This window comes from Prionailurus viverrinus, chromosome B4 (assembly GCF_022837055.1).
Source record: "Prionailurus viverrinus isolate Anna chromosome B4, UM_Priviv_1.0, whole genome shotgun sequence".
Lineage (NCBI taxonomy): Eukaryota > Metazoa > Chordata > Mammalia > Carnivora > Felidae > Prionailurus > Prionailurus viverrinus.
Genome location: NC_062567.1, coordinates 32,760,237 through 32,788,108, shown reverse-complemented (window position 1 = coordinate 32,788,108; position 27,872 = coordinate 32,760,237). Strand labels below are relative to the sequence as shown.

Genomic DNA, 27,872 nt, shown 5'->3' with positions numbered 1-27,872 from the left:
CTAAAGAACCTAGCACCTCTCTTCAGAGGCCAAGAGAAAGCTTTAAAATCTTTTGTAGACTTCTTCTCAGCATGTTTTGCTAAAAATGACAAAATGTTCATTTGGAAGCATAGGCAGGCATATTCGGCTGGTTAGGTCCAAAAGAAATAACAGGAGCTGGGATAAACGAAGTGTTACTGGAAATCTGGGCCATTTGTGGACTCCTAGAACAACTCGCCTCTAGAAGCTAGCTATAAATATCCTTAGAAATAATTTCCCTTCAAAAGCCTTGGGAAAACATGCCAACTGGATTTTTACAAATGAAACGTTTACTTTGGTAAAAGAAAACCTCCAAAGGCTAGGGTAGGTCCGCGTAGGTTAGTATGTGGGGTGACACTGCCACCTGGTGGCTGGCATGCACTACAGCACAAGGAGCTCAGCAACAGGGAAACCACACTCCCCGCGTTCAAAGAATAACCAGAGCTATTAATAAAAAAGAAACCAAGTTTCCAGAACAGTCCTTCCTACTGAGAGGCTACTTCTTGTAGAACTGGCCCCATGCCTGCAAGGGCAAAATAATTTAAGCTTGGAATTTACTGTGTGATATGAGCAAAAGACTTCTATCTGCTTGATTCTTAGTACAAGGTGTAACCAAAGGATGTGATTAAAAAAGAGCTTGACTGAAAAAAATTCTGAAATGTTTTAATTCATATCGTACATACTTTTAAAAAAGGCGGAAACATTTAGGGTAACACCACTGACGTGAAAGAATCTTGAGCCACAGGACCTTGAAAATCAGTCTGAAAATGTTTTGCTTTCACATTGTCTTTTTCATGGCTGCTTGTGTCATGCTGAAGAGATAAGCTTCGTAGATTATATTCAAGAAGTTGTCATCGTTCTGGAAAACAAAATCAAAAGACCCAAGGGAATGTGATTTGGCTGGCAGGAACCAAAGGCTTCCTCTGTCTTGGAGCTAAACTGGCATTCTGACACTCAGACGCTCCTCTCTGCCTGTTTGCTCCAACGGCTGGTGGTTTTTCACTGCACACGAGAGTGTTAAGTGGGACTGGAGGCCTGACCGAGTCAGCTGCTGGTGTCCAACAGTCATATGAGAAGTAGCAAGTGCTCATTACCTACAGCACGGATGGGCAGCCCAGCCACATGGCAGTATGGGATGAGGGTCACTCAAAAAAAGCCCGCGTCTGTTTCAGGAAAAGATACAGGTCCTAACAGAAGGCTGGAGTGGGAGGCAATGATCCAGGTCAGTGGTCTCTTTGGTTAGGAGATAGCTGGGGCTTCTTAAAGGTTCTCCAAGTCTCCCACAATATATACACTTTATTTCAACATTAGTTAAGATTTACTTGCAACATGCTTCATTTATATCATCGAAACTAGCATAATTCTCCCATTAATTATGGAAAGTTTTTGGTCTGGGTGAGTGGGCAGCAGTTAGACTGGCAGTCTCTGGGCTCTACTGCCTGACTAGGACTGAGGGAGAATCATGGGTCTAATCAGTGGTGCTCTTTGTTTTTAATTCTAGAGACTTCTCCCTCCCACTCAAATCCTTTAAAGCTTTAGCAATTCACCCACATTTCACATTCCCCCTTCATTCCCTCTTGGCACCCCACGCACATAGTGTTATTCTCATGCAATGAAAGAGTGATTTCTCCCTGTTTTTCCTACAAAGTAGCCACAAAGTCCCTGTGCGTGAGACTGTGTCCTACCAACAGGCGAAGACTAAAAACAGTCTGCATGAGTGACTTCCAAGAGTCCATCAGGAAGATGATGTCTACATGGGGAAAAGTAAAGTGTATGCAGAGAGTGGACGGATCATAATTTTCTACCTAGCAACGTACCGGGCCTGCTCTAGACTTTTGCTGGAGTCTTGGCTCCTGTACAAAGATCTTTGGAACAATGTTTTTTTAAATGGAATGAACCAGAAAAAAATGTGAAACTTCTCAATTTAAGTTTTTTTTTTTTTTGTTTATTGCACATAAAAAAGAAGTTTATAGATGTCCTAAGTCCTCATGAACTTATGAGTGGCTTGAAAAGGTGGGAAATATTTTTACCCTGATATTTGTTTATGGATTATATGGATCAGCAACTCATTTGTTGCTGATCTTTAGTGGGCTGCTATTCTGCTTTCACACTTGGACACTGATTGCTAGCCCTCTCTCCTTCCCTTCCCTCCAAAATACGTGACCTTTAAAAAATGTTTTTAATAACAGAGACCACAGGCTTTTTAACTAGGACGGAACATCTGTGGAGTGCTAGCCAGCTCTCTGAAAGTCTGCCAAAGCTTAAGTAAAGTACCACAAAAATTTTCTTAAAGACTATATCAAAGACACCTAACTATGTTAACTGAGGTGTTTGAAGTCTGTCTGGATAAAAGTGTTCCACTTTTCAAGGCCTAGCATATATTTTTGGGGTATGCTTCACCTGGTAGACTGCTGAACGGCCTCCGGGGGCCCATCCCTTGCAGTCCCATTACTACCATGGCCCCAGCCCAGTGCAGCAGGAAGGAGCACTCTGTAGCCAGACTGCGGTTGATTCCTAGCTCTGCTATTTCCTAGCTGTGGCCTCAGGCCAGTCACTTAGCCTCAGTTTCCTTGTCTCTAAAATAGAAAAGATAATAGGGTTGTTGTAGAAGGATTAAATGAATTAATATATGTGAAGCATTTAAGACAGCGCCCGGCACAGAGCTCTCTACATGTGGCCACTGTTATGTTGTTACCTCACGAGCCAAGTGAGACAAATGGCTGACAAAGAAGTCCCCTCCTTCTATCCTGTCCTATCAGTAGGTTTCAAAATTATTTGTAAAATATGCCCTTAGTAGTCACAGCCATTACTTGCTTCCCTACCTTTTTCCTCCTTCTTCAACAGTCCTTGTGAACCTTCCCCTAAATGCTGCCACTTACTCAAGATGGCTCTCACCTCCATTTCCCCATGGTGAGCTTTCTGGGCACCAGCCAGCACCTACAATGCTCCCAGTGGCTGCTTAATTACACAGTATACGTTTCTTTCTTTTCTGGCAGGTGACAGCTTGGAGGACTTAGTCAATACTACAAAATCCTTGATGGTCTGAGACACCCAAAGTCCATAGCCAGTATTTTGAATCTCACCCAGCTAACTGAGCATGGATGCCGTTGAGGTTTAGGTTGAATTGTTACATGGTCCTTTTATTCTTGGGGAGTACTAAGTAGGCATTAGCTAACTGAGTCTTTATCTCAAAGTGGCAACCAACAGGTCAGCAGGGAAAGGGAAGAAGAGAGACGACGTGACTCTCCTACCTGAATGAGGTACAGCAGTGCTTCCTGAAGCTGGAGCTTGGTAAGTGGGCTGCTGGTGACTGCAGGGGGTTCTGGGGTCTGCAGAGGCAGGAGGAGGCTGGTGGAAGTGGCAGCTGGTTCTTGGCTTCCCAGAGGCAGGAGCCCACTGTCCCTCTCCTTTGGTGGGGCACAGGTGGGTTGTGTGAACACCATAGGGGACATGAGCAGAGAAGGAGCCACTGTAGCTAGGACGCGCGGAGGTGAGATGGCCTGCTCACAGCAAATACACACAGAGGGCAGGAGTAAGTAGCAACTCATTGAAAAGAAAGGTAGACAGATAAAGAGGCCCTTCGCTGGCAAGAATGGATATAAATGAGTTTCAGTATTAATTGCTCACAACTCCACTAGGTGGAGGAGCCTGTAGGAGACTGACTCCTGCTCAGTTGTCTCCATATTTTCCTTTGTCATCACTAAGCTGCTCTGGCAGTCTGCCGCTGTGACTATTGTTCCCACTGCATATAAAGCTCATCCTCTGAGTAATATTTTCTGCAGTTTACCACCATCACTTTGCAGCATGCATTTAGGACTGGACTGCTGGTCTCTTCCTCAGGGCTAACTGGCCACTACTCTGACCTAAAGGTCCAGCAACCCACATGAGTTGTTACACTTGCTGGGGGCACACACACATTTCCGCTCCTGATTTCTCTACGTGGAGGAACCTTCCCGGCCTCTCTCCACCTGCTCATGATTTCTCATTAGGAGGGAGACATGCTTATTAGGTTCACCCCTCCTAGACCCTCCCTGATAGGATCTGCCAGCTCACGGAGAGCATCCAGCTCAAGTATGGGGGCAGGAAGGGCCAGTGGTGCTCAGCACTGCCAGTGACTTATCTGTCCAAGACAGTATGTCTACCTCACTTGGCTAAACACCTAAAACCAAGTTTTCCAACAGCTTTTCCAGTTATGCAAGTGACATTTTATCCCTGTATGATGGACTCCTACAGCTAGCTCTCATTTGTTTCTAAGGCAGGTGAGAAAAAATGCCCCAAAAGAATTCACGAGAAGGGGGCATAAAGGCTGATAGTCTAGAAGCTGCTGTGACTTTTATATATCTTATAAAAAGATACTCCCTCAGTATCTTTTTGGGCAGAAAGAAGCCTGGAGGAAGGCAGGTTGTTTGTTTTCTTTAACTGTCCCTATCTGCCATCGCGAGGAGAGGAGCTAGAACAGATGCCACCCACAGTGCGGGTCCCGGCACCCTTAAGGAGAATGCAGTGCAGGCTGACGGATGCACACTGTCGTGATCAGCTCTCCACACACGTGGGCACTGAAGAGAAATGAGAATTGTGCCCACTGAAGTTGATGTCAAACTATTAACCCCAACTTTTCTAGCGTCCCATCTAAACCACCAAGAGAAGCAGGTATCAAAGAAAGGGACACTATCGCACTGAAATGAGGAAGGGGGTGGGTAACAATCGTTTCTTTGAGATTGTCATAAATAATCAACAACACTTTGACTCAGGCTCTCATGTATACAAAGACTTACGCTATGTGACTGTGATCTTTGTTTTCAAAAAGGTGAAGGACTTTTGAGGAACCATTGTAAGCTATGGTCCTGTAAGCAGGACAAAAAGACCAATGCTGACATCTGTTAATGAACAGAGAGAATGTCCTAACTTTTTTATTTTTTTTAATTTTCTTTTTTAAAGTTTATTTATTTTTGAGAGAAGGAGACAGAACATGAGTGGGGGAGAGGCAGAGAGAGGGAGACACAGAATCTGAAGCAGGCTGCAGGCTCTGAGTTGTCAGCACAGAGCCCGATGTGGGGCTTGAACTCACAAACTGTGAGATCATGACCTGAGCTGAAAGTCGGATGCCTAACTGACTGAGCCACCCAGGAACGCCAAGAAATGTCCTAACTTTTTTTTTTTTTCAACATTTATTTTTGGGACAGAGAGAGACAGAGCATGAACGGGGGAGGGTCAGAGAGAGAGGGAGGCACAGAATCGGAAGCAGGCTCCAGGCTCTGAGCCATCAGCCCAGAGCCCGACGCGGGGCTCGAACTCATGCACCGCGAGATTGTGACCTGGCTGAAGTCGGACGCTTAACCGACTGCGCCACCCAGGCACCCCAAGAAATGTCCTAACTTTTAAACCCAATGCCTTTTCACTGAATTTGTACCAATCCAAATGGGAAAAAAAAAAAAAATCAGAGGTCTCCAGATGTTACTCATAGGTGATGAAACAGCTGTGGTTTTCTCACCGCTCCAAGTTACCGATAAACTTAGAACTGCCTTTCTCAAAGGACAGAGTATTTCTGAAAGTATTTCCTCCTGTCTGGCACTTTGTGTGTGTGTGTGTGTGTGGAGTTAGATGGCATACTCACTCCTCTCTCAATCTTCATTAAGCTATACCAGCGATAGAAATAAAACCAGCCTGCACCTCTGAGGTGGTGAGTCTGCATGCCTTATCACTCATCACACACCTGCAGGTACGTACCCACAGGAAGCACGGTGCCCGGCACGTAGTAAGTGCTCAGAGGTATTTAGTGAATACATGGATAAACAGTAATGATTTTAAAATAATCAGAAAAGGTCGAATGTTTGGCATCTCACAGTATTTCAGAACAGACAGGAAGTATCCATGGTCAAAGATTAGGGGGTTCTCTGCACGTCCGTGTTGTTTCCCGTGTTCACGTGCTTGTGTCAGGCCTTATGACACTGTGAAGATTTAACTGTACAAATAAAGTATCTCTAAAAGGCGGGAAGCCCCCAGATGGCTAAGCAAAGAAAGGATGCTCTCTCCAGGCAGAAAGTTATGGTGATAATCAGATGCACAGATATGGCGCTCGGCACCCTGCTCTGCACAGAAATGTCCCTAGAGCACAGAGGCTGATGCCAAGCTTCACTGCAGTGCAGCAATACCGCCCCCACGCCCCCACCCCTGTAGACACGCACCTGAAAAAGAGGAGTCTGCTTTTCTGTGCTGGGTGTCTTGTCTATCCAGGACTCCAAGGTCTTCCCTGTCCTAGAGCTCTGGGTTACCACGGGGAACTTCGCTGCCAAAGCCGGCCGGTTAGATGCGTGCAACTGCTGCTCCTGCTGTACAATCTGAAGCTTTTTCAGTAACTCTTGAGGGGAGATCACTCCAGAGCTGCTCACCTGATTGCCAGAGAGGGGGAGTGTCGGTCTCGGGTGTGTTGACTGCTCTTTTCCGTGAGCCTGATGTCCTGGTGTCTGAGGTGGAAGGGAGCCATTGAAATATCCCACCTGTGCCTGCACCAGTCCCCTTACTGGAGCGCCGGGGGTGGCAGCAGGGAGAGTGGTGCTGAGGTTTGGGGCAGCTGAGCCAGCAGGTGCTGGTATACTAGGCTCATACTTGTTTGCTGACCTTGGGGTGCTCTGAAGCTTCTCCAACAGGTTCTGAGTTCTGGAAGCACTCTGTACATGACAGGAAGTCCCAATGCTATGGGGAGACCCTGGCTGGACAGGTCCCAGAAAAACCTCCCCAGCAGAACAGGTATTGCCATTTTTGCAGGGCCGGTTTTCAGGCAGCTCTGACAATGGATGGAGGTCTGTACTCCTGACCATGAGTTTCTGAATGGCTGGACAGAGCTGTTTCTCGAGGGGGGGTGAGTGTCTTCTGGGTTCCTCATAGGAGAGAGAGCGTACAACCCCCTGCCTGACCGGAAGTTTCTCCTGCTGCTGCTGCTGCTGCTGCTGCTGCTGCTGCTGCTGGTGGCGGATGGTCTGTGGGGACCCCACAGTTTCTTGACATGTAGATTTGTCCTGCTTCCCAAAGAGAGCTGTCAAGGACAAGTGTTGTGGTTCAGGGTCTAAGGTCTGGAAAAAATAAAAATGTCTGAAAATGGTTCTATAGACAATTTGGTTATATAGGGGGGCTATGAAACATAACTAACCTCACTGATGATTTATTCTATTTACATAGGATCAATTAGAAGGGATGAAAAAACTATAATTATAGTAAATTTTAAAAATTTAAGACCTCCTTTTAAGGTCAAAAATTTTCAGTATTCTTCTCTACCACCCCTGAGATAATGGTCATATTCTAGCATCTGTTGATAAAATAGGTCCTTGATGGGCTTGGGGTTCACAGACAGGGGACCAGTATGGTACAAACTTATATATACTAAAAGGGAAATAATCTCTTCAACAGGAAGTCCGCCTAACCCTGCAGAGTACAAGAAGATGCTAAGAATGCACAGGAATGTGAGGATTTTTGTAGAATTATAAGTTTAGGACTGGAAAGAAATCTAAGTCATCTAATCTAACTTGACCCTTTCAACTATATACCAGTAGCTTTAAAACAATCATCATGTGCATACATACTATGTGCCCTGGCCCGATCAGTCACAAAGCTACCTCCTTCCTGCTCTGTATCACCTCCTGCTCCTTCTGCTGCTTCCTGTGTTGTTGGACTAAGAAAACATGAGCTTCATTCTAAAGTCAACATATTCCAGTTTCTCTATTAAAAAAAATTTCCATGGAAGGCAAACAAAAATAAAAGAAAGCTAAAACATAATTAGAAAAGACTTATTTTTAAAAAAAATCAACATGAGCCTTTCATTTAGCCAGTCTTTATGTCTTTTGGCTCTATATTCATTTTCAAAATTGATTTAAATGAATTCCTTAAAAACAAACAAACAAAAAATACCAAACCTTTAATGAGGAATAACCATAGGAAACAGAAATAGCCACGTCACATTTGTAATCAATAATGGGACTTCCAGATTAGCAATTTTGTTAATGCTGCACTATTCTGAAAAATATATGTACAAAATATGCCATCATACTTATATATTTAGATGCAAATGCCATGACAAATCATCAGGTCTACAGGGGAATTGTATGCCCCTCCTCAGAACAGGAATCCATTTCTGTACACTCAGTGCCCAGCGCCACACCCAGTATGGTGGAAGTGCTCAGAAATGTTTAACTGACTTGTTGCCTTGGTGTCCTTCCCTCAGTAGCCTTGGGAAGCCAACCACCTACCTCAGAAGAACCCCTGTCAGCTCTGACAATGTTACGAGTTTGCTGTTTTTTAAAAAATATATTATCTAAGGAGTTCGAGTCCACAAGAGATGAGCACAGATTATGGTAAATGCCAAAATTAAAAACTTCAACCTGCTTCTAGGAAGAATACATTAATAGTAATTTTTTAAAAATCTTGAATTTGAAATCTCTCTTTCTTGGGTTTACCTTGAAGCACCCTTGAATAGTACCAGGCTCTCCCTTGACTATACTCTGGGTCAAAGTTCTTTAAGAATTCTAGAGAGACATGGCAAATGAAAAGCACAGGACTTGTACCTGGCTGGGCCGAGGTATGCGCTGTTGCTGGTTTTCACTAGGCTTCACTGGAATTGGTTTGATGAGATTGGGGTTGTCATAGATAGCAGATGAACTGGTTATCTGTTTTGGCTCAGAACAGGTTTTACACTGAAATGGAAAAAAGAACCTTATTTTTGGTGAAAAAGAAGCTTTAATCTTTTTAAAAGTACATAACTTGTTGCTCTTTATTTTATCTAATTGGTAGCTATTTTTTGATAAATTTTTGTGCAAAAAGGAAAATTACTTTATCTCCTCTGATATGAGCTATATTTGAGTATAAGTCAAATTCCAATTTAATTTTTCTTTGTTGTACAATTTCAATGCCCTAAAAATATTACCAACAGTGTCAGTCTGCAAGACCCAGAGACTCTGAGATACCTAGATGCTTGAAAGGCTATGGATATGCTTAAGAAGCAATAGTTTAAAGATACAGAGTCTAGGAGCACCTGGGTAGCTCAGTTGGTTGAGCACCTGGCTCTTGATTTCAGCTCAGGTCATGATCTCACCATTGTGAGACTGAGCCCCAAGTCACGTTTTGCACTGAGTATGGAGCCTGCTTAAGATTCCCCCCACTCTTTCCCCCCCCCCCCGCCCCTCCCCCGCTCATGCAAGTATGTGGACACACTCACTTGCTCTCTGTCAAAAGAAATGGAGAGAGTATCACTTACTTAACCATACGCTTACTGTTGTTTGTTTACATTATTTCACACTTTTCAACATGGTATAATAAAGATTTTTACTTGTGGAAAAAAAAGAAATGGAGAGTCTAATGCTTTTCAATGAAAACAGTGATAGAAACAATGATTTATTATTTTTAAATTTTTTAATGTTTATTTATTTTTGAGTGAGAGAGAGAGAGAGAGAGAGAGAAAGAGACAGAGTGTGAGCCAGAGAGGGGCAGAGACAGAGGGAGACACAGAATCCCAAGCAGGCTACAGGCTCTGCACTGGGAGCACAGAGCCCTATGCGGGGCTTGAACCCACAAACTGTGAGATCATGACCTGAGCTGAAGTCAGACACTTAACTGACTGAGCCACCCAGGTGCCCCAGAAACAATTCTTTAAATGCCATGTCTGGATAACTGTATGGTTTATTCACCCATTAGCAGTTGACTTAAAACTGGGGAGTTGCATTATCAAAGTAACTAACCTTTTCGGTCTACAAACCAAAAAGTAAAGCTGATTCAAACCACTGATTTAAAAACTGCTAACATCATCTTTATTTAATAAATGACGTTTTACATAAACAGAATAATTCAAATCTGAGTGTTCTGAGCCACTCACTACAAATTAGAATTTCACAGAGAAAGAGACAAGAGACAAGACTCATCATTTCAAATACTGAATCATTATCATACATTAATCTAACCAACCATGCAATTGCTAACACAGTAGGATTTATAACACCAAGAATACAGCAATGATGTCAGTATCTACCTTGTTGAAACACCAAATAAAACTGAACATAAAACCACTACCTTCTATTCTATATTCTCCATAGCATTGCTAGTTTCAACTGTCAAGGCCTCAGGCCAGAAAATATCTCACACTGTCCCTGACATGGAATGAGCTATAAAGACACTCTTGTCCCTCAAGAATCTAAGGTGTTTTACAGTTATTGGGTTGTATTTTCTAATTCAAGGATGTAAGAGTATGGGGTCAATTACCACCATGTTCACTTGGGTTTGTAAAGTTAATTGTACATAGGACTTATTTTCTTCCAAGAATCCTATCAATAATTTGGGTATTTGGCACTAGATTGATTGGGAGGTGAAATCCCTTTGAGTCAAAAAATGTTATTTCTAATTCTTAGGTGAATGCTGGTGGCTGCATGGACCAACTGGCCTGGCTTTCCAAGGCAATAACCAACACAAGACAAGAATACAGCCTGAGATAGAGTCACTTACAAAATGTTAGCATGGAAGCCTAGAACTTCTGCTTGCTATGTAAAAGAAAGAGGACACTCAGATTACTTTCAATGAATGACCGTGTCTGTACTTTTTCATCCTCTCTGTTCAGGGACCTTGAATTCAAGCAAAGAAAAACAGATTTTCCCCCCACCTTTGCTATACACATATCTGCATGGGCCAAGAAGCTGCTGTTTCTTGCTATGTATAAGCCCCAGATAGCCTTTCTAAGTAAAACTGCTATAAGCTGTCTTCTGTGTCACTATCTATCCATCACTGAAGCCTTGCTTTCATGTAAAAATTGTTCTTTATCAAATTGCTCAGAATTAAACATCATCTGCCTCAATAGTTCATAGCTCATTTTCCAGCTGTTTAATTTTCTATGCTTCTCTCGACCCAAATAACTCTATGATACTTGGAAAAAAACACAGAGCTGGAAAAAGTGCATAATGGATTCTCCATAGAGATCCTGAGGCACTTCTTTAAAGCCTTAAAAACTATGTCACATGATCTCATTTTCTCACACACAAACACACAAACATATGTACCCATGCCAAGAGAAAAGCCTGGAAGAAAATATACTGAAAGCGTTAAAAGTAGACATCTTGGGGTTATAGGATTATGGATATTTTTTATTTCCCTTTTCTACTTTTTTGACTTCCTCACTGAACATCAAACGACACTTAGTAATTTCTTTAATTTTATAAATAAATCACAGTATATTAAAAGAGACATTAATTCTTGCCTTAAACCACAAAACACAACATAGTCCATTTCTGCACACTCAGAACTTAACTATGCAGCCAAGGATCCTTTCTGGCCCTGGTTCTTTTTCTTACTGAGCGTTGGTGGTTTTACTGTATTGCTCATTTGCATATCAGCTAGAAGTCTAATAGGAGGTAAAAAGAGATGAAGCTCAAATTAACATCATGCTACTTTACAGCAGATTCACAGAAAGTTGTTGCTTAGGGGAAAAAATATAAAATATTGGCCAAAATAAGGTTTTTAAATTATTTTATTAACTTCATGTAAGTAGTTGCATCTGATGTCAGTAGGCTTCACTTTACCAACATCATGTACCTCTAGCTCAAAAGTTTTCCTCCTCTTAATTTTTGGGATTTTCAAGAATTGAGTAATTTTAAAGTTGGGAAGCATCCCAGAAATCACTGAGTTTAATCCCTACCCAGAGAAGTGAGATTCTTTTCTAGTATCCTGGTATGTCATCATGTGGTTTCTTCCTGAATACTCCTGGTGATGGGAGAGGCACTTCCTCACACGAGAAGCCCGAGGGAAATCTTGTTTTCTTTCTCTTTTGCCTCTTTCTGTGTTCCCCCTTTCCTGTACCTCACAGCCATTTTACTCATGATCTCCACATGTTCTGAAATGTCTGTGTGTAGGAGAGGAGGTAACACAAACACAGGCAAATATAAAGCAGGTTTACACAATGCAACGGAAGTTCACAGAGGAGCATATACATCAGGTTGCGTACATCAGAAATAACAGGATGGACAAAGACCATTTGAAATGGGCCGTGAAGGGCTAATCATACGTTGGCAGGTAAAGAAGGAGAGGGGACAGCATGGGAAGAAGGCATGAAGACACTTGCAGGAAGTGACACTATTACTCTGGTAGGAGTTTCAAATATTTGTGGGGGGTGGTGGAGTAGAAGGTAGTGAGATTAGAAGAATAAACTGGGGCTATGTTATGTAATCCTTGGAGAGTCCAAAGGTTCATATACTAGGCAACGAGAAACCAGGAAGAATTTAGACCAGAGAAGTAATGTGATGATTCAGGTGCTCCTGGGTTACATCATTGGCTGTTAATGACAGAAGGAATAATTTCTTCTGCTTATCACACAGTTGGAGCAATTAACATTATGCATATAACATGTATTTGGGTTTAGAGAAAAGCAAGTCTATACGCTGATTAAACATCTGCACCTCATGTCAACACTATAACAACCAATATGGGGGGCATAATGATGAATAGAACACTGTTTTGACCTCAACAAGTTTATTATTTTTATTTTTTATTTTTTTAATGTTTTTTTCAATTTATTCTTGAGAGAGAGAGAGAGAGAGAGAGAGAGAGAGACCATGAGTGGGGGAGGGGTAGAGCAAGAGAGGGACACAGAATCCGAAGCAGGCTCCAGGCTCTGAGCTGTCAGCACAGAGACCAACGTGGGGCTCGAACTCACAATCCGTGAGATCATGACCTGAGCTGAAGTCGGATGCTCAACCGACTGAGCCACCCAGGCGCCCGTGACCTCAACAAGTTTATAGTGGTAGAAGTTGACTTAAAGGTAACAAACGAGGAAGAACAAAATAAGTTCTAAATAGTAACAGACTACTGAGTTCACTAGAAAGAATAATTAATTTGAATGAAGAGATATGGGAAAATTCCATGTAAAAGTGGAATTTTAACTGGGCTTTGAAGGATATGTAGATTCTGAAGGGCAAACGAAGTGAGGGGAAACACTGCAAGTTGTAGGTACGGTATAAAGTGATAGCCTACATGACATCTCCAAAACCACGTATGAGTGTTTCTGTGTGTGTGTTCTGTGTCCTTTGATGAGACAGTCAGGTGCAGCTATAAGAGGAGACACTGGAGAGGCTCAGGAAACAAAATTACACTCAAAGGTCCTAGAAACAGGAGGCACAGGACGCCCCGCAGGGCCACACGGGGCAGCCTCAGGGTGGGCAGGGAGCGGAAAGCGGGAGCAAAGGGAAAGCCAAGACTAGAGCCTCTGCTGGGGTTTCTGCACTTTAGGACTGGCTAGTTTGGATAACTGCAGTATGTTCTACACTACAGGGTGGTCCCTAGTAGCCTAACCTGGCTCTGAAATGATTAAGGCAGAGGAATATTACCTCCTGGGGTGCTGGGGCCAGATCCAGGAGGGATGGCTCTAGACTGGTTAGTGTACATGTCAAAGGCATCCTCTGACTGGGCCCTTTGCTAGTTCTAAGAATTGGCTAGCCCAATGAGGAGGATTCTGTCCCCAGCCAGAAGACTTTTAAGATGTCAAAACATCATAAAAGAAAAATAACACAATATATGTGTTTGTGTATGTGAATGTGTGTATGTGTGTGTATGCATATGTGTGTGTGTATTGAGAGGAGGGAGGGAGAAGAAAGAAAATAATTTTTGTTCAATATTTGCATTCATTATTTATTGGCCATCGTTAAGCTGTCCTCACAGAACCTAAGTTCCCAGAGGGCAAAAATGTCACCTTTTAAGATTAATCTTTGGGGGCGCCTGGGTGGCTCAGTCGGTTAAGCATCTGACTTCGGCTCAGGTCACAATCTCGCGGTCTGTGAGTTCGAACCCCAAGTCAGGCTCTGGGCTGATGGCTCAGAGCCTGGAGCCTGCTTCCGATTCTGTCTCCCTCTCTCTCTGCCCCTCCCCCGTTCATGCTCTGTCTCTCTCTGTCCCAAAAATAAACATTAAAAAAAAAAAAGATTAATCTTTGGTGTGCCTAACATAGTGCAATTAGTAAAGTATAATGAGTTGACAGTTGCCAAGTCATTAGGATATCTTTCAATGGCTGTTAAAGAATTAAGCAAAACACAAAACTAATACAGAAATAGTTGTTACTGACTGAATCTGGCATTTTATTTTATTTTTTTAAATTTTTTTAACGTTTTATTTATTTTTGAGACAGAGACAGAGCATGAACGGGGGAGGGGCAGAGAGAGAGGGAGACACAGAATCGGAAGCAGGCTCCAGGCTCTGAGCCGTCAGCCCAGAGCCTGACGCGGGGCTCGAACTCACGGACCGCGAGATCGTGACCTGGCTGAAGTCGGACGCTTAACCGACTGCGCCACCCAGGCGCCCCTGAATCTGGCATTTTAAAGCATCCTCTGTCCAGGCCCTCCAATCGAAGGATAACGAAACTGTGGTTAATTCAGATTCATATTCATTTGTATTCATTCCCTCAACAATCATTTATTTAGCATCTATGTGCTGGGAGCTCTGAAGGTTCTGAAGATAAATGAAGGATGTTCTTAGTACTCAAGTAGCTCAGTCCAACAATCAAGAGAAGATCAACCATCAAGTCAAAGGCATGCTAAAGAAATTCGGTCCGTTGTCCTTTACTATGTACCCTCCCCTCAGGATTTTTCTGAGCTTCCTTGTTGTGTCATTTAAGTTGTTTTCTACCTGCCCTTTCCCCCTCTTCCCTTTCATTTTCTGTAAACTATAAAGTTTAAGAAAGCTCAAGACTGGGGCGCCTGGGTGGCGCAGTCGGTTAAGCGTCTGACTTCAGCCAGGTCACGATCTCGTGGCCCGTGAGTTCGAGTCCTGCGTCGGGCTCTGGGCTGATGGCTCAGAGCCTGGAGCCTGTTTCCGATTCTGTGTCTCCCTCTCTCTCTGCCCCTCCCCCGTTCATGCTCTGTCTCTCTCTGTCCCAAAAATAAATAAAACGTTGGAAAAAAAAAAAAAAAGAAAGCTCAAGACTTAGATTTAGGATCTAATGACATGTAAGAACATTTCGAAGTGGTGCTACATGTTTCTGTTTCACATTATATCACATTAGGAGGCATGTGATGTCTGGTTATCTGACTTTTAAAGGCACTGATCAGTGGATTCAGATGGTAGCAGATTGATCCTTCCATGGTCAAGTTTCCATCAAACTTTCTCATAATATTAACATTACTAATGACAATTGCTTGAATCACTTATTTTACTATGGTGATTTTAAGTTCTATCACTTCATCTACATTTAATAGCTGGAATTCTTGGTTGAGAACTTTCCCTCCTAAACCACGATTATGAGGTTACTCTGAAAATTGGTCCCTGCTGGGCAGGCAGTGTAAATGCTTAATTCCTTCCCATAAACTACCAATTATCAGAGGAACGACTTGGTGTCCTAATACCTCCAAGAATAGCCAACAATTATTTTTTGTTTTGTTTTATATTTTTAGTCTGCTTGCTCTCTCATCACCACGAACTCACAGATTATATATATGCAATGTGTTTCAATCCATTGTAGTCATTCTTGTTGATGTTAGAATTTGATGTTTTGGTTAGCGGTCCCTTCACGTTGACTTCTGTGCCCCTTTCACATAACCCTATTTGTTTGATTTTCCTATCCCAGACATGGGATATAGGAATTGGGAATTTCTTCAAAGAGCCCTGATACCTTTTAGGAGGGAACAGTATTTAGAAACAATAATCTTGGGGCCAGGGGTGCTTATTGCTACTGGGTTGTCACTTATCTCTAGGTCTCTTCAGGGTAGAAGTTAGTAACTACATATTTAAGAAACCAAATATGAACTAATTCTCACACTTTACTTAAAATTTAACATTATATGGCTTTAACTTATTATTTTTCTCTTATACGGAAGGTTTTGTTCTGAGCACATAAACATACTCATTTATTATATCCATGACAGCTAAAAAAATTACAATGCCAATGTTATTATTAACAATAAAACCACTGAATGAAGTTTACAATTTCTTTGCAGTTCTTTTTGTCCTTCAAATATAATGCTCTAAGGGTCCTTATGTCCTTTAAATATAATGTACTAAGGGTCCAAATATGGGGCTCTGAAGTCACTTTAATTTCTTTTCTAAGTAATTATAATATGATATTCAGTTATGTACATTATTTCAGCTGGTTTCCAAATCCTAGGTTTTAATTATCCTTTTTCCCTAATTTTCTTTTTTCCTATGTTTCTAGAGAGTGTCAATCTTTTACTTCTCAATTTTTATAAGAGCAGTGTATAAAATAGGGAAATTAACCCTCTTCCTGTTGCTTAAATATAAATGTTTCTCAGTTTTATATATCTTTCCACTTTTTAAAACCAGGCAAAACATTTATTTTTTGATTTTTATATAGCTGAATTAATTGCTTTTGGGTTTTAAGATATAGTTAGGAAGATTTTCCCTTTCCAGATTACAAAGAAATCTATACAAATTTTCCTCTGGTACTTGAATGGGTTTTTTTACATTTAAATTTCTAATAATTTGGAATTTATCCTGGTATAAGGGACAAATCCAATTTTGTATTTTTCCAAATGGCTACCATTTGTTCCCATTTCATTTATTTAAATATCCACTCAAACAGTTGATTTGAGATTTTCATCTTTATCTTCATCCTAAATGACATCCTAATGGGGGGTCATTTTGGACTTCCTCACCTGTCCCATTGGTCTCTCTGGCTGTTTATGCATCGATACCATCAAGACCATAGTGTTTTATGTGCTTAGGTGTTAATGCCTTAATATTCAGAGTTTGCTGCCCCTTCTCTCCCAATAGTGCCCTTCTTTGTCAGAGTTTCCGCTGCTTTTCTTCCTGTATATTTCTTGATGAACTTTACAATCAACATGTCTGGCTCCAGAAAAGAAGAAAATACACCAGTCTTTATCTGTTTAGGAATCATCTAAAATTTACAGACTAAACAGAAGTGAAAGCTTTAAGTTTCATCTTCTTATCCAAGATCAGGACATATATTTCCATTTGGTCAAGTCTATTTTTATGCCTTCATACAGGTTTTGCCCTTTCCTTGTTACCTTTATTCCAAAGAATGTTATATTAATAGTTGCTACTGTAAATGGGGTCTTCTAGTAAACCTTCTGATTGGGTACTATTTGTATATATGAAGCCTGCTGATTTCTTAGGCTACCTTTTAATCCACTTAAAACAAACAGTCTTCTTTATCCTGCTGAAAGCAAATAAAGACTTAACTTGTCATACAATTTTGTTTGGTGGAAGGAATAGCACTAAGCCTTTCCCAACAAGCATATTACCACTGTAGGATTTAAGTATGTTTCACAAGGGAAGACAAAAACTCACCTTGGTGTATTCATCTTTGGCCTTGGTGAGCATTCGCAAGATATCTACTTCCTTGCCCTCTCCTGAATTGAGGATCATTGGGGAGTTTCCTGCTCCAGCTCCCTGATGGGCTTTCAACTGTTCATACTGAGTTAGGCTAGAAAAACAGAGGGGAGAATCCACAGAAGAAAAACGAACTCAACACAAATGGCTTTTAAAACCATCCAATTCTCACCCAGTTGTTTTTGTCTTGTTATAGTCATAGTAGAAGTAAGACTGCTTAGGAATTGAAAGAAGAAAAATAAGAGTGGAGGTCCTGAGTACAGTGAGTACATAAATGAATCCAGAGTAGGGGTGGGCAAACTATGTCCTGCAGGCCAAATCCGGCCCACCACCTGTTTTTGTAAAGTTACAAACAGACACACTGTTACTGTATCACTTAGCTGCCTCACACAGTAACTGCCGAGTTGAGCAGATGTGACAGATAACTATGGCTTTACAAAGCCTAAAATACTTGTTTTTTTGTTTTGTTTTGTTTTTCAGAAAAAGTTTGCTGACTCCTCATTTAGAGCATTTGACAGGACTCATTAGTTGCTGAGGAAACCCAATTTAGAGTTCTCAAACACTGAGCAAACGGCATGGCATATCGAGATTTTCACCCCCCCACGCCTTGTTTCAATATGCCTTGAAGTCAAAGCAAAATTGATTCCAGCAACTCAAATCCTCTAGTCCTCTGGCAGTTTATGAACTGTGAAGATTCCACTCCAGAAGAGGGGCATTACAACAAACAAACAAACAAACAAATGGAGCAATGTAGAGTGTCTTCTGTTTTCCTGAAAACAATACAGAAGGGAGACCAGATTGCTCCTATGTGGTGTTAGGTGACAAAAGGATACTTTTCCTTTTGTGTGCTTTGACTTTCAGCTCAAATTTTTATAACTGCCATGTCATTTATGGTAAAAGAGATCTGAGAATTTACTGGGAGATTTAATTCTAACTGAGGAAGGGCTCAGAATCCACACATATCAGCTGCTTATTGCTAGTCAACAATCAATTTCCTGCCCCAGCTGTTAAGTAATTACTGCAGAATGCTAACAATTTTAACATGGCCTCTTGGCTGAGCCACAGGGTATTTTTTAATCTATATAAAATCCTGCTATTATTATCCATTGCACAGTTTACAATAACATGAATGTGTTAGGAACTAGTTGTTATGGTGGTAAATACCAGTTTGAGCACACTTAATCACCATCTGCAACTTGAGCTGGTTACCTACAATTAGCTATCACAAGCTAGATTTTCAGAAATCTATTTATAAAAAAGTGTTCCCCACATTTTGTTTTGGGGGGTCACTTTTAAGTCATTTACTTGCCTCAGGATTTAAAATTGGAAAATGGTTCTTTTACAGATGGAGATGCTTTGTCAAATGTATGTGGGCAGCAGCCATACTGTGTGTTTGGCGAAGTCCAGTCACTGGCTGCGATACGGCATGTGTAGGAAATTTAGTTCATTATGAGGCTTTAAACCATCCCCATAAAGCAAGGAAAGAACTGCCTCCCAGTGAGCAGCGTCGGGGCTCAAGAACCAATCATAGAATAGACAGCATGCTTACCTGGGCCTTCCTTTCAATGCAGTCAGGGGAGCCAAGAGTGGAAAAGTCAGACAGTGATTTAAATTTCCCAAAATGCAGATGGGACAAACCACAACGTATCAAGAGATTAAAAGAAAAAGAGACTAGCTACAAAAAAAAAAAAAGACTGTCTACTGATCACTAAACTAATATTAACCCAGATATTTCCAACAAGATTGAAAATAAAGTCTACGTAGTCAACAGCATTTGAGATGTGAGGAAATTCTGATCTCCCATAACCATGGGTATGCAGTTAAAGGAAAGCGTTTAGGGCAGGAAGGAAATGGAAGATCTTAGAGGATGTGTAGTGGCCTTTAAAATGGCTCAGAGTGTTCTTTTTACTGACAGCTATACTGATAGCTTTTCAAAGAAAAAAACTGCTAATTTGCAAATGAGTAAAATATTGAAGAAAACTGCCATCTGGAACAATTTCTATCATCGATATTTCACACATGCAAAAAAAAAAATGAGGTGAACTCTTCTACCTACTGAGGAATCTTATCTAGTGAAAATGTAAAAATATGTCTGTTTTTCATCTAAGTAATAGTACATGTTTTCCTAACCACTGTGGAAAGGATTACTGTGCGGGAGATATTCTGTTAAGAGTATAGTGTAGTCATACTGGGAAACACAAACAAAAGCATCATGTCCTGAAAAATACTTAGCCTTTCAGCACCTACTTTTTCATAAGCTCTGCAATTCTTTGGCATTCTTCCTTATCATAAAACCAAATTCCATAAATGGACACTGCAAAAAACACATCAAACAAATTATGAGCACCTTCAAAACTACAAAAGGGAAAGAAATTCCCTTTCCATCTTGAAGAAAATACACACTTACAAATAAATGAAACCAATCACTGGAGTTTAAGCTTGAAAACCTAGTACTGGAATTTTCTAAGCCCACAGAGAAATCTGTAGTGGTCTTATGCGTGCGCAGACACATATACATACCCCCAATAAAGTATGTTGCCCTTAACAATATAGTACCTGAACATAATGGGCATCTGCAAATGCTTCTTTTTTTTTTTTTAATTTTTTTTTTTTCAACGTTTATTTATTTTTGCAACAGAGAGAGACAGAGCATGAACGGGGGAGGGGCAGAGAGAGAGGGAGACACAGAATCGGAAACAGGCTCCAGGCTCTGAGCCATCAGCCCAGAGCCTGACGCGGGGCTCAAACTCCCGGACCGCGAGATCGTGACCTGGCTGAAGTCGGACGCTTAACCGACTGCGCCACCCAGGCGCCCCAGCAAATGCTTCTTAAATGAATGAATACAGGCTGAAGACTAAACTCCTGACTTTGAAGCATCACTGTTTCTAGACTCCATCTGCACATTTATATATGTATTTCATCTTTAAGTATTCAGAAACCTGATGCACAAATTAGGCCTAGAAATCTCTCTCCTTCTCTCAGGAATATGTTAACTGAAAAACTGGCTTTGTAAGCTGTAAGTTAAGAAAGAGTACAGAAAAAAATAAAATTCAATAACAAATCTCTGCCTTCAGAATGTACAGAATACTTACAACTGTTGAAAGATGAGATGTGACTATGTCTTAATCATTTAGGAATGAAAGAAAAATGTAGTAAGTTGTAGCCGCTATGGATTCATCTAACAATTTTCAAATAAACTGTATACCTTAGTATGTGCCCATTTACATCATTTTATAGCAAAGGCTAAACAGTTCCAAAGTACATTTATAAAGATCTAGTTAAGGATTTGGTGGTATTTTAATCATATAAATAATGCATTAACTACAGATACATTTAAATAATCTTCATTGAAAATAGCAGCAATGTTACGATAGAGCAATGAAAAATAACAATATATTTTTTTAAAGGAAAAATTTTAAAATTTAAATGTTCAAAACATTTAATTATATACATATTATTTGGTCATTAAAACAGCTGATATTTTAACAACTTCTTTTCCCCACCTGTCTGACCAGTGCCTCAGTGTGGGATTTCTGCTTCTTGTCAGTAATGATTCAGATACAAAGCTTCAGGAAATGTCTCTTTAGTGCTATTTTAAACAGATATATTTTTTTAAAAGGAACTCTATAAATCTGAATTACTGACTCGCCATAAGGTGGCAATGAGGTTTTAAACTTTTTATATGATTAATGTGCCAGGAATCTTTATCTTACCTACATGTGAAGAGGAAAAAAAAAAAAATAGAAAAACCCTCCAGCATTTTCCTGAACAGGACCATTTTATCCTCCTAGAAATACATACACATATTTCTCTTTAGTACATTGATAATCTTTTGAAAAAAGAACATCTGAATTCTGAAGCTTATGTGCTGAGAGAGCCTCAATACTGAAAAGAAATTCTTTCATCTCAAGATCGTTAAATGTGTATCTTAAAGCTTTTCACTCAAGGTTCTTTGCAAATCCATCCACACTAATGTCCTATTCTGATTGCCTACACAGATTCCTATACACTCACCCATTGAGCCTTGTGTCCTTGTAAGCAAAAGTGCATTGGTCACTGACATTCAATGACAATAAATCTGAATACATTTGTGTGTTGTGGCAGTTTTAACTGTAGTTATAAAACTAGGAGCCTGGTCTATTTTTTTATTTCAGTGAAACCTTCCTTTTCTTGGAGACTGGGTTTCCCAAAACTATCAAAAGAGAAAGGTGGTAGCAGGGGAGAAAAACACAGCACAACTAAGAAACTCCAGGCCCAATGGCAGAGGAAAACGAGCCATTTGTGTCTCATCTGTAGAATGTATTAGTAGAAATGTTTTGAGTGTCATTTTTTTTTGTTTGATGTTACACATTTGTGGCATTTGACATAAGGATTAGGTTTTCATAAGAGTTAGATGCCAAGGAAACTGTTGATACAAACAGAAAAGCAGTCTGACAATGTCATTACCATGAGGTAACTGAAATGTAGATTTAGGAAGGAAAAATGCTATGAAAACATCTTTCAGATGCCAAAGCAGAATGAAGGGAAGATCAGGTCTGTAATGACTATTTAAGACATGGTGGAGGTTTCTTTAGGACCTGACCATTTATCTCTAAAACAATGGGACTTCAAAATTAAAATGGGATCATTTTGAAATAGCACTTTTCATCCCAGTTAATACTTAGTTTGAACATAAAATTTAACTAGTCGGTGGAGAAAAAAACAGACCGCCTAACAGTCTTGGCTACTGAAGGGTAGCACTGAGATAAAATGTAGAACTGGACCTAAGTTTTTTCTCCTTAAAATAGTTTCGCAACTTGAGTTGCATTCCACCAGGAAAGGGCCAACAGTTACATGAACGTGCACATTCCAACTGAAGTTTTCTGCCTCTTAGGCCCAAGGTCTCCCAACCCCTGGACAAAACTATCGCTCTTCCACACAAGAGGCTATATCAAAGCAGCTCGTGCTGATATATAAAAACCAGAGATCAACATGCCTCAGGGAGGTGATGAGCTGACAGGCTGACAGAAACCATTAACTTCACATTTCAATCCCAGTTTTCTTGTACAGCCACTGGGGGAGAGGCCCATCCTTATGTAGGCAGTGAGTACAGCAGGCAAGACAGAAAAAAAATAGGTTGAACAGAACCAAAAAATAAGGTGTGGTTTCTCAAATTCTAACACTTAAAAAGGAATCACCGGGACCTAAATTTGCGAGGTGATACAGCGGTGTAAACTTGTAGAACAATGAAATGGGAATGACTTCTGGGCTTTAAGAAATTACAAGGAGAAAAGCTCATGAGGAGATTTGTTTTAAAAAACTGACCTATTAGTCCACATCTGGACATCCACCATGCTTCGAGCCTTTGTTCAGCCTGCTGCGCCTGCATACCAGCCGCTTCCCAGGCACCCTTCTGCCGAGTCAGAGGTGAAGTTTAAGGGCACTTTGGTGCATGAAGCTCAACTCAACTGTTTCTACATCCCTCCTGGAGGTAAGTAACCCAAAAGTGGAGTAAAGGCTAGAAAGAACACGTTGAAGTTTACTCTAAAATATTCTAATGACATCTAGAATGTGTGATGTAACGACTCATCTTTTTGGCAATCCTCTTCGTATTTAATGCAGGACTTTCAATAGCACAGTTGTGAAATTTTGCTGAAAACTGTACTGTCCTGGTCTATCTCATGCTTTGGAAAATTTCAATTGAAAAAAAACAGTGTTTGAAGCAACAGGCAATGTAATATTGCCTTCACCTATCTATTTAAGCAACAATCTTCCACTTTCTTTTTAATTCTGCATGCAAGATTAAGGAAAGTAAAAATTCCCCCATTAGATTTCATGTCTGAATATGTAGGTACACACAGATGACAAAGAGAGCAAGCTGATTATATCTGATAATGGTATTTTCTTCTTTTTAAATTTCTTCAGCAGAAAAATTGAAAGCTGATAAAAATTTAAGAGTGTAGTTAAGAGGTCATTAGAGGCAATATCAAAGGTCCTTAAATGCACTCTTGGATTCATATTAGCATGGAGCATTAGTTCATTCTGGATGTTCTTTGGGGATTTACCTCATCTGGTTTATGTTCCTAACAAGTATTTCTATACAGGATGTTCTTTTAAGCCATATATCATTTGTCCCATGTTTTACCCTAAATATCTTTCAACTCCAAATCATGAATGGTGGTGTGCAGTCGTCTAATAAGGATTCATGCTAACATTTGTGCAACTTCAAAATATAAGGCATATTTCCATATAGTTAGGAAGTAGATAATTCATAATTACATAGGTAAAGTTTAAATAGGCATGAGAAGGATATCTGATTTGGTAATGCTCTCTTCTCTTTCTCTCCTTAATTTTTTTTTTAATGTTAATTTTTGAGAGAGAGAGAGAGAGAGAGAGAGAGAGAGAGAGCACGCGAGCAGGGGAGGGGCAGAGAGAGAGAGGGAGATGCAAAAACTGAAGCAGGCTCCAGGCTCCGAGCTGTCAGCACAGAGCCCAATGCGGGGCTGGAACCCACAAGTCGTGAAATCATGACTTAAGCTGAAGTTGGACACTTAACCAATTGAGCCACCAAGCGCCCCATTCTCTCTCCCTCTTTAATAATTTCATTCAAAAGCAAAGGGATATATGCTTCTTAGAATGCAGCAAAGAAGGCATTTAAATTCTCTTTTTTAACTAGGAAAGCTATGGAAATGTGGCAGTGTAAATGACATAAATCTCTTCTGCGCAGTTAAGGATAAACCAAAATTTAAAATTCCTTCAAACCCCATTCCTTTCACCAAGTCTTTTCCAAATGAGTGGAATAATAACCCCAATGTAAGGACCAACATCTAATCGATGTAAACACTTGTTTTTGAGACTTTGCTCAAATACCATGTTTCTTGAATCTTTCTGTAAGATTGGCCACGTTGACGATGACCTGTCACTGGTATTTGGTGGTAAGTCTGCACACCCAGCTCCTACCCTTTGAAAGATCACCAGGTAGTTAAAAAATCAGAAGTTAGAATCATGAAGTTTTAGAGTTGGAAGGCAGCTAAGAAGTGTGCAGTTCAACAACCTATTTCACTAATGAGGAATGTGTGGTCTAACAAGGCAAAATGACTTAGTCAATATCATTTTTACTGGTTCAATCTGTTTTCTCTAAAATATGCTCCTTCCCCCACCTTACAAATGAAGTAAATAAAGATTGAAACAATTTTTATGTTTGAGGTGTAGGCTTGGTTTTAAGAGATGGGAATTAGCCTTTTTTAAAAACAAGTTTGATATGGACTCTCAAAAAGGAAAAAAGGAAAGATGGGAGGGAGGGACGGAGGGTGGGAGGAAATGAGGGTAGAAGGAAGGAAGGGAGAGGGAGGAAACAAAGAGGAATCTGAGATTTCTAGTATTGGCAGTATTTTTATGGCAGTGAATGCTAGGACAGCAATCATACTGCCCATATTCTGGCAGCCACATATGGGAAACGCAAGCTCTGTTTGGCTGCTCTATGCTGACTCTGTACCTCTACCCCATTTGGAAGGCTTTGCACTAAAAATGTTTTCCTTCATAATGTTCTTTAATGCCTTTAAAGCAGTGTTCTTTCATTCACCTTCTGCCTTAGCTCTACTGACCAAACACGGACACAATCTTGTAAAACAAAATCTTCACTGGCCACGGAGAGTCTACATAGCGGTGTTATCTTTGGCCCCCCGGTCTGGTTCTTTTCATATGACATAGCTTTACTGCACCTCACAAATCAGTGATCCCATGATCTCAAAATACTGGAAGGTTCACAGTAGATGAGAAGCAGTTTCTATTTTGTGGGTGATTAATACTCATGAACATTTTGTGAGAAACAGTAGAAAACCTAAATAAATATTGTGAAGTAAAAACAATTCTTTTTTCTAAATAAATTATCTTCATTGTAAAGTTAATGTCAGAAACAACAACCACAAAAACAATCTCTCAACTAAAGCATTATACTAATTTGGATTAAGTTAATATGTATCTCCAACCATACACTAGCATTTATTACTTCAAAAGAAAAGGATGGATTTATCTTTTAAAAAGTTTTTATTTAAAACAAATGCATGTTATGTCATAAGGCCTCCCTAATCTCCACAGAGGTCGTTATCCAAATGAGAAACTTTAGGTCTGCTACTAGCCTCAAGTTCATGAAAGGCCAGATGGAATCTTTTTCATGACATACTAATTTCCTAATTTTATTTATTTCAGGGGAAAGTTCCTTTAATCTGAGATTTAACAAAGTAAATAAACATTAAAAAAATTAGGAAGCAGGAAAAGTTATCAGTAATAATAAATATAAATAGGAATTACTTATTCTGCTTTTTGGCCATTTAAATTTATATATATATATATATATTAATTTTATTTATTTTGAGAGAGAGAGAGAGAGAGAGAGAGAGAGAGAGAGAGAACTCATGTGTGCATGTATGAGCAGGGAAGGGACAGAGAGAGAGGGAGAGAATATGTGGCGATGTGGCGCTCGATTTCACCAACTGCAAGATCATGAACTGAGCTGAAATCAAGACTTGGACACTTAACCAACTGAGCCACCTAGGTGCCCCTATATCTTCTTTTTGTTCATAATGCTGTGGATTAATTTCAAAATCTCCTAGACCACAAATAACAAACATGGGTTCCCTAAAGTGTCTTTCCCCCTCTCTGAGCTAATAGTTGTCTTCAGAACTATGAGTTTTTCTCATTCCTTTAGGGATAAATAATCTCAACTTCTTTGTTACTCCCATAGTTTTTTGTACACCCTTGAACCAAAAAAAGAAAAAAAAGAGCACATGTCATAATTAAGTATTTACACAACTGTTTGCTCCACTAAGACTATGAATTCCTGGAAGGTAGGACATTGTTAATACACCCAGCATAAGACTAGCATGGGGTAGACAGTCAATAAATATTTGCTGAGTTGAAGTGAAATCAGACTACAAGATCTTATACTATCAATATTCTTTGTATTGCTAATATTAATAGTTATCACTATTCTGGGCTAATTACACATCACAGGTTAGATGTGCTAGATCCTCTGTATTCAATGATAATAACTTCTACCAGGGATTACATAGCATGGGAATTCTCCTAACATTGCTTAACATTTCTCCTTCTAACTGGAATTTATTTAGTTTCACACATTTGGTAACCTTCAGCATTAGCCATCTTGATGGGATTTTGTCACTGGGGTTGAGCTCCCTCAGATTGTATATTTCTATTGCCCCAGCACTTTGTAGGCACTAATGTATTCATTTCATGTGTATTTATTATTATGACAATTCTACCATATGCCAGTCTTCCTGACTGAATACCTGTCAGGCCCTGGCAACTAAGAGCTCAAAGAATGCAATTAATCTGCAAAATCACATGCATTTATCTTGAATCCCAACGTAGCAAAATAAGTCTTATCGCATACAATTATAGTTTATGAAAAATATGTTTAACCTAAACATAAAAGAGGGTTTCTACATGACAAAGCTTGTTCCAATGAAAAGCAGACTTCGTCATATTTGACTCAGATTATTTAACCAAGTGTTTGATAATTACAGGAATAGCTTTGCTGAAAATATCCTAACTATTAAATATATGATCAATGAAAAACTTCTAAGATTCCGTATAGCAGTGGCCTAGAAAGGAGCCAAATGCTACTTCTTTAAAATTTTTTTTTAAATTTTTAATGTTTATTTTTGAGAGAGAGAGAGCGAGAGAGAGAGAGACATAGCATGAGCAGGGGAAGGGCAGAGAAAGAGAGAGGGAGACACAGAGTGTGAAGCAGACTCCAGGCTCTGAGCTGTCAATACAGACAACTTGAACCCACAAACAGTGAGATCAGGACCTGAGCTGAAGTCGGCCGCTTAACCGACTGTGCCACACAGGCGCCCCCAAATGCTACTTCTTGATTGAAGAAAAATAAGCCAGAGTTTCTGTACTTTTTCCAATTTGACCTCAATCTATAATTATGGATATAGGAGATACCACTTTTTCCCAAAGCCCTTTATGTTATAAACATTGAATCATGTTTTGGTCCTACTTAAATTAAATTAGATCTCTAAGGCTGTATACAGTATAATTTTAACACAAATTCTTGGCTAAAATCGTTTTATTTCTCCAAAACCCCTAAGAACATGAAAAATTCTAACTTTTCCTTCTGTGGGTTAAGACGTATATTAATCCAATACTTGCAAATTGATTATTTGAAACTATTTTCTAAGTGGTTTTTGGACAAAAGTCAATAATAGAAAAGAAAGACTCTAAAGAAGAACAGATATGAGCACTCAGTGCAGCCATAATGAGCACTGACTATGTGCAAAGCACTGTGTTAGGGTAGGGAAACTAAAAGATGCTTCACACATTAAGCATTTCCGAAAGTGTTTTGGAATCCAGTTTTTTTCTGCCAAGATTTAGACTTCTCTCATGCCAAACTGGGCTCTGAAAAACAAAATATAAAATACAGTCTGTCTCCAAGCCACAAGTGTAGTGTATGAATCCAAATAGCATCACTATGCAGATGTTTCTTTGGTAAAGTTGAGAATCCTAAAAGTGTTTTTTGGTTCAGGATA

General features: G+C 40.0%; 1 protein-coding gene across 3 annotated transcripts in view; it reads right to left on the bottom strand.

Annotated features, from left to right (window-relative positions):
* Positions 1-660: 660 nt before the first annotated feature.
* DCP1B (decapping mRNA 1B) overlaps positions 661-27,872 on the bottom strand; it is a 60,586-nt gene continuing 33,374 nt past the window's right edge. For all 3 annotated transcript variants that reach the window (XM_047867047.1, XM_047867048.1, XM_047867049.1), the window contains 6 exons: positions 19,585-19,651; positions 17,296-17,431; positions 8,574-8,702; positions 6,204-7,088; positions 3,270-3,518; positions 661-877 (listed from right to left, as the gene is read on the bottom strand). In XM_047867047.1, coding sequence (XP_047723003.1) covers positions 797-877; positions 3,270-3,518; positions 6,204-7,088; positions 8,574-8,702; positions 17,296-17,431; positions 19,585-19,651 — 1,547 coding nt within the window. In that variant the 3' untranslated portion in view covers positions 661-796. The remainder of the gene's footprint in view (positions 878-3,269; positions 3,519-6,203; positions 7,089-8,573; positions 8,703-17,295; positions 17,432-19,584; positions 19,652-27,872) is intronic.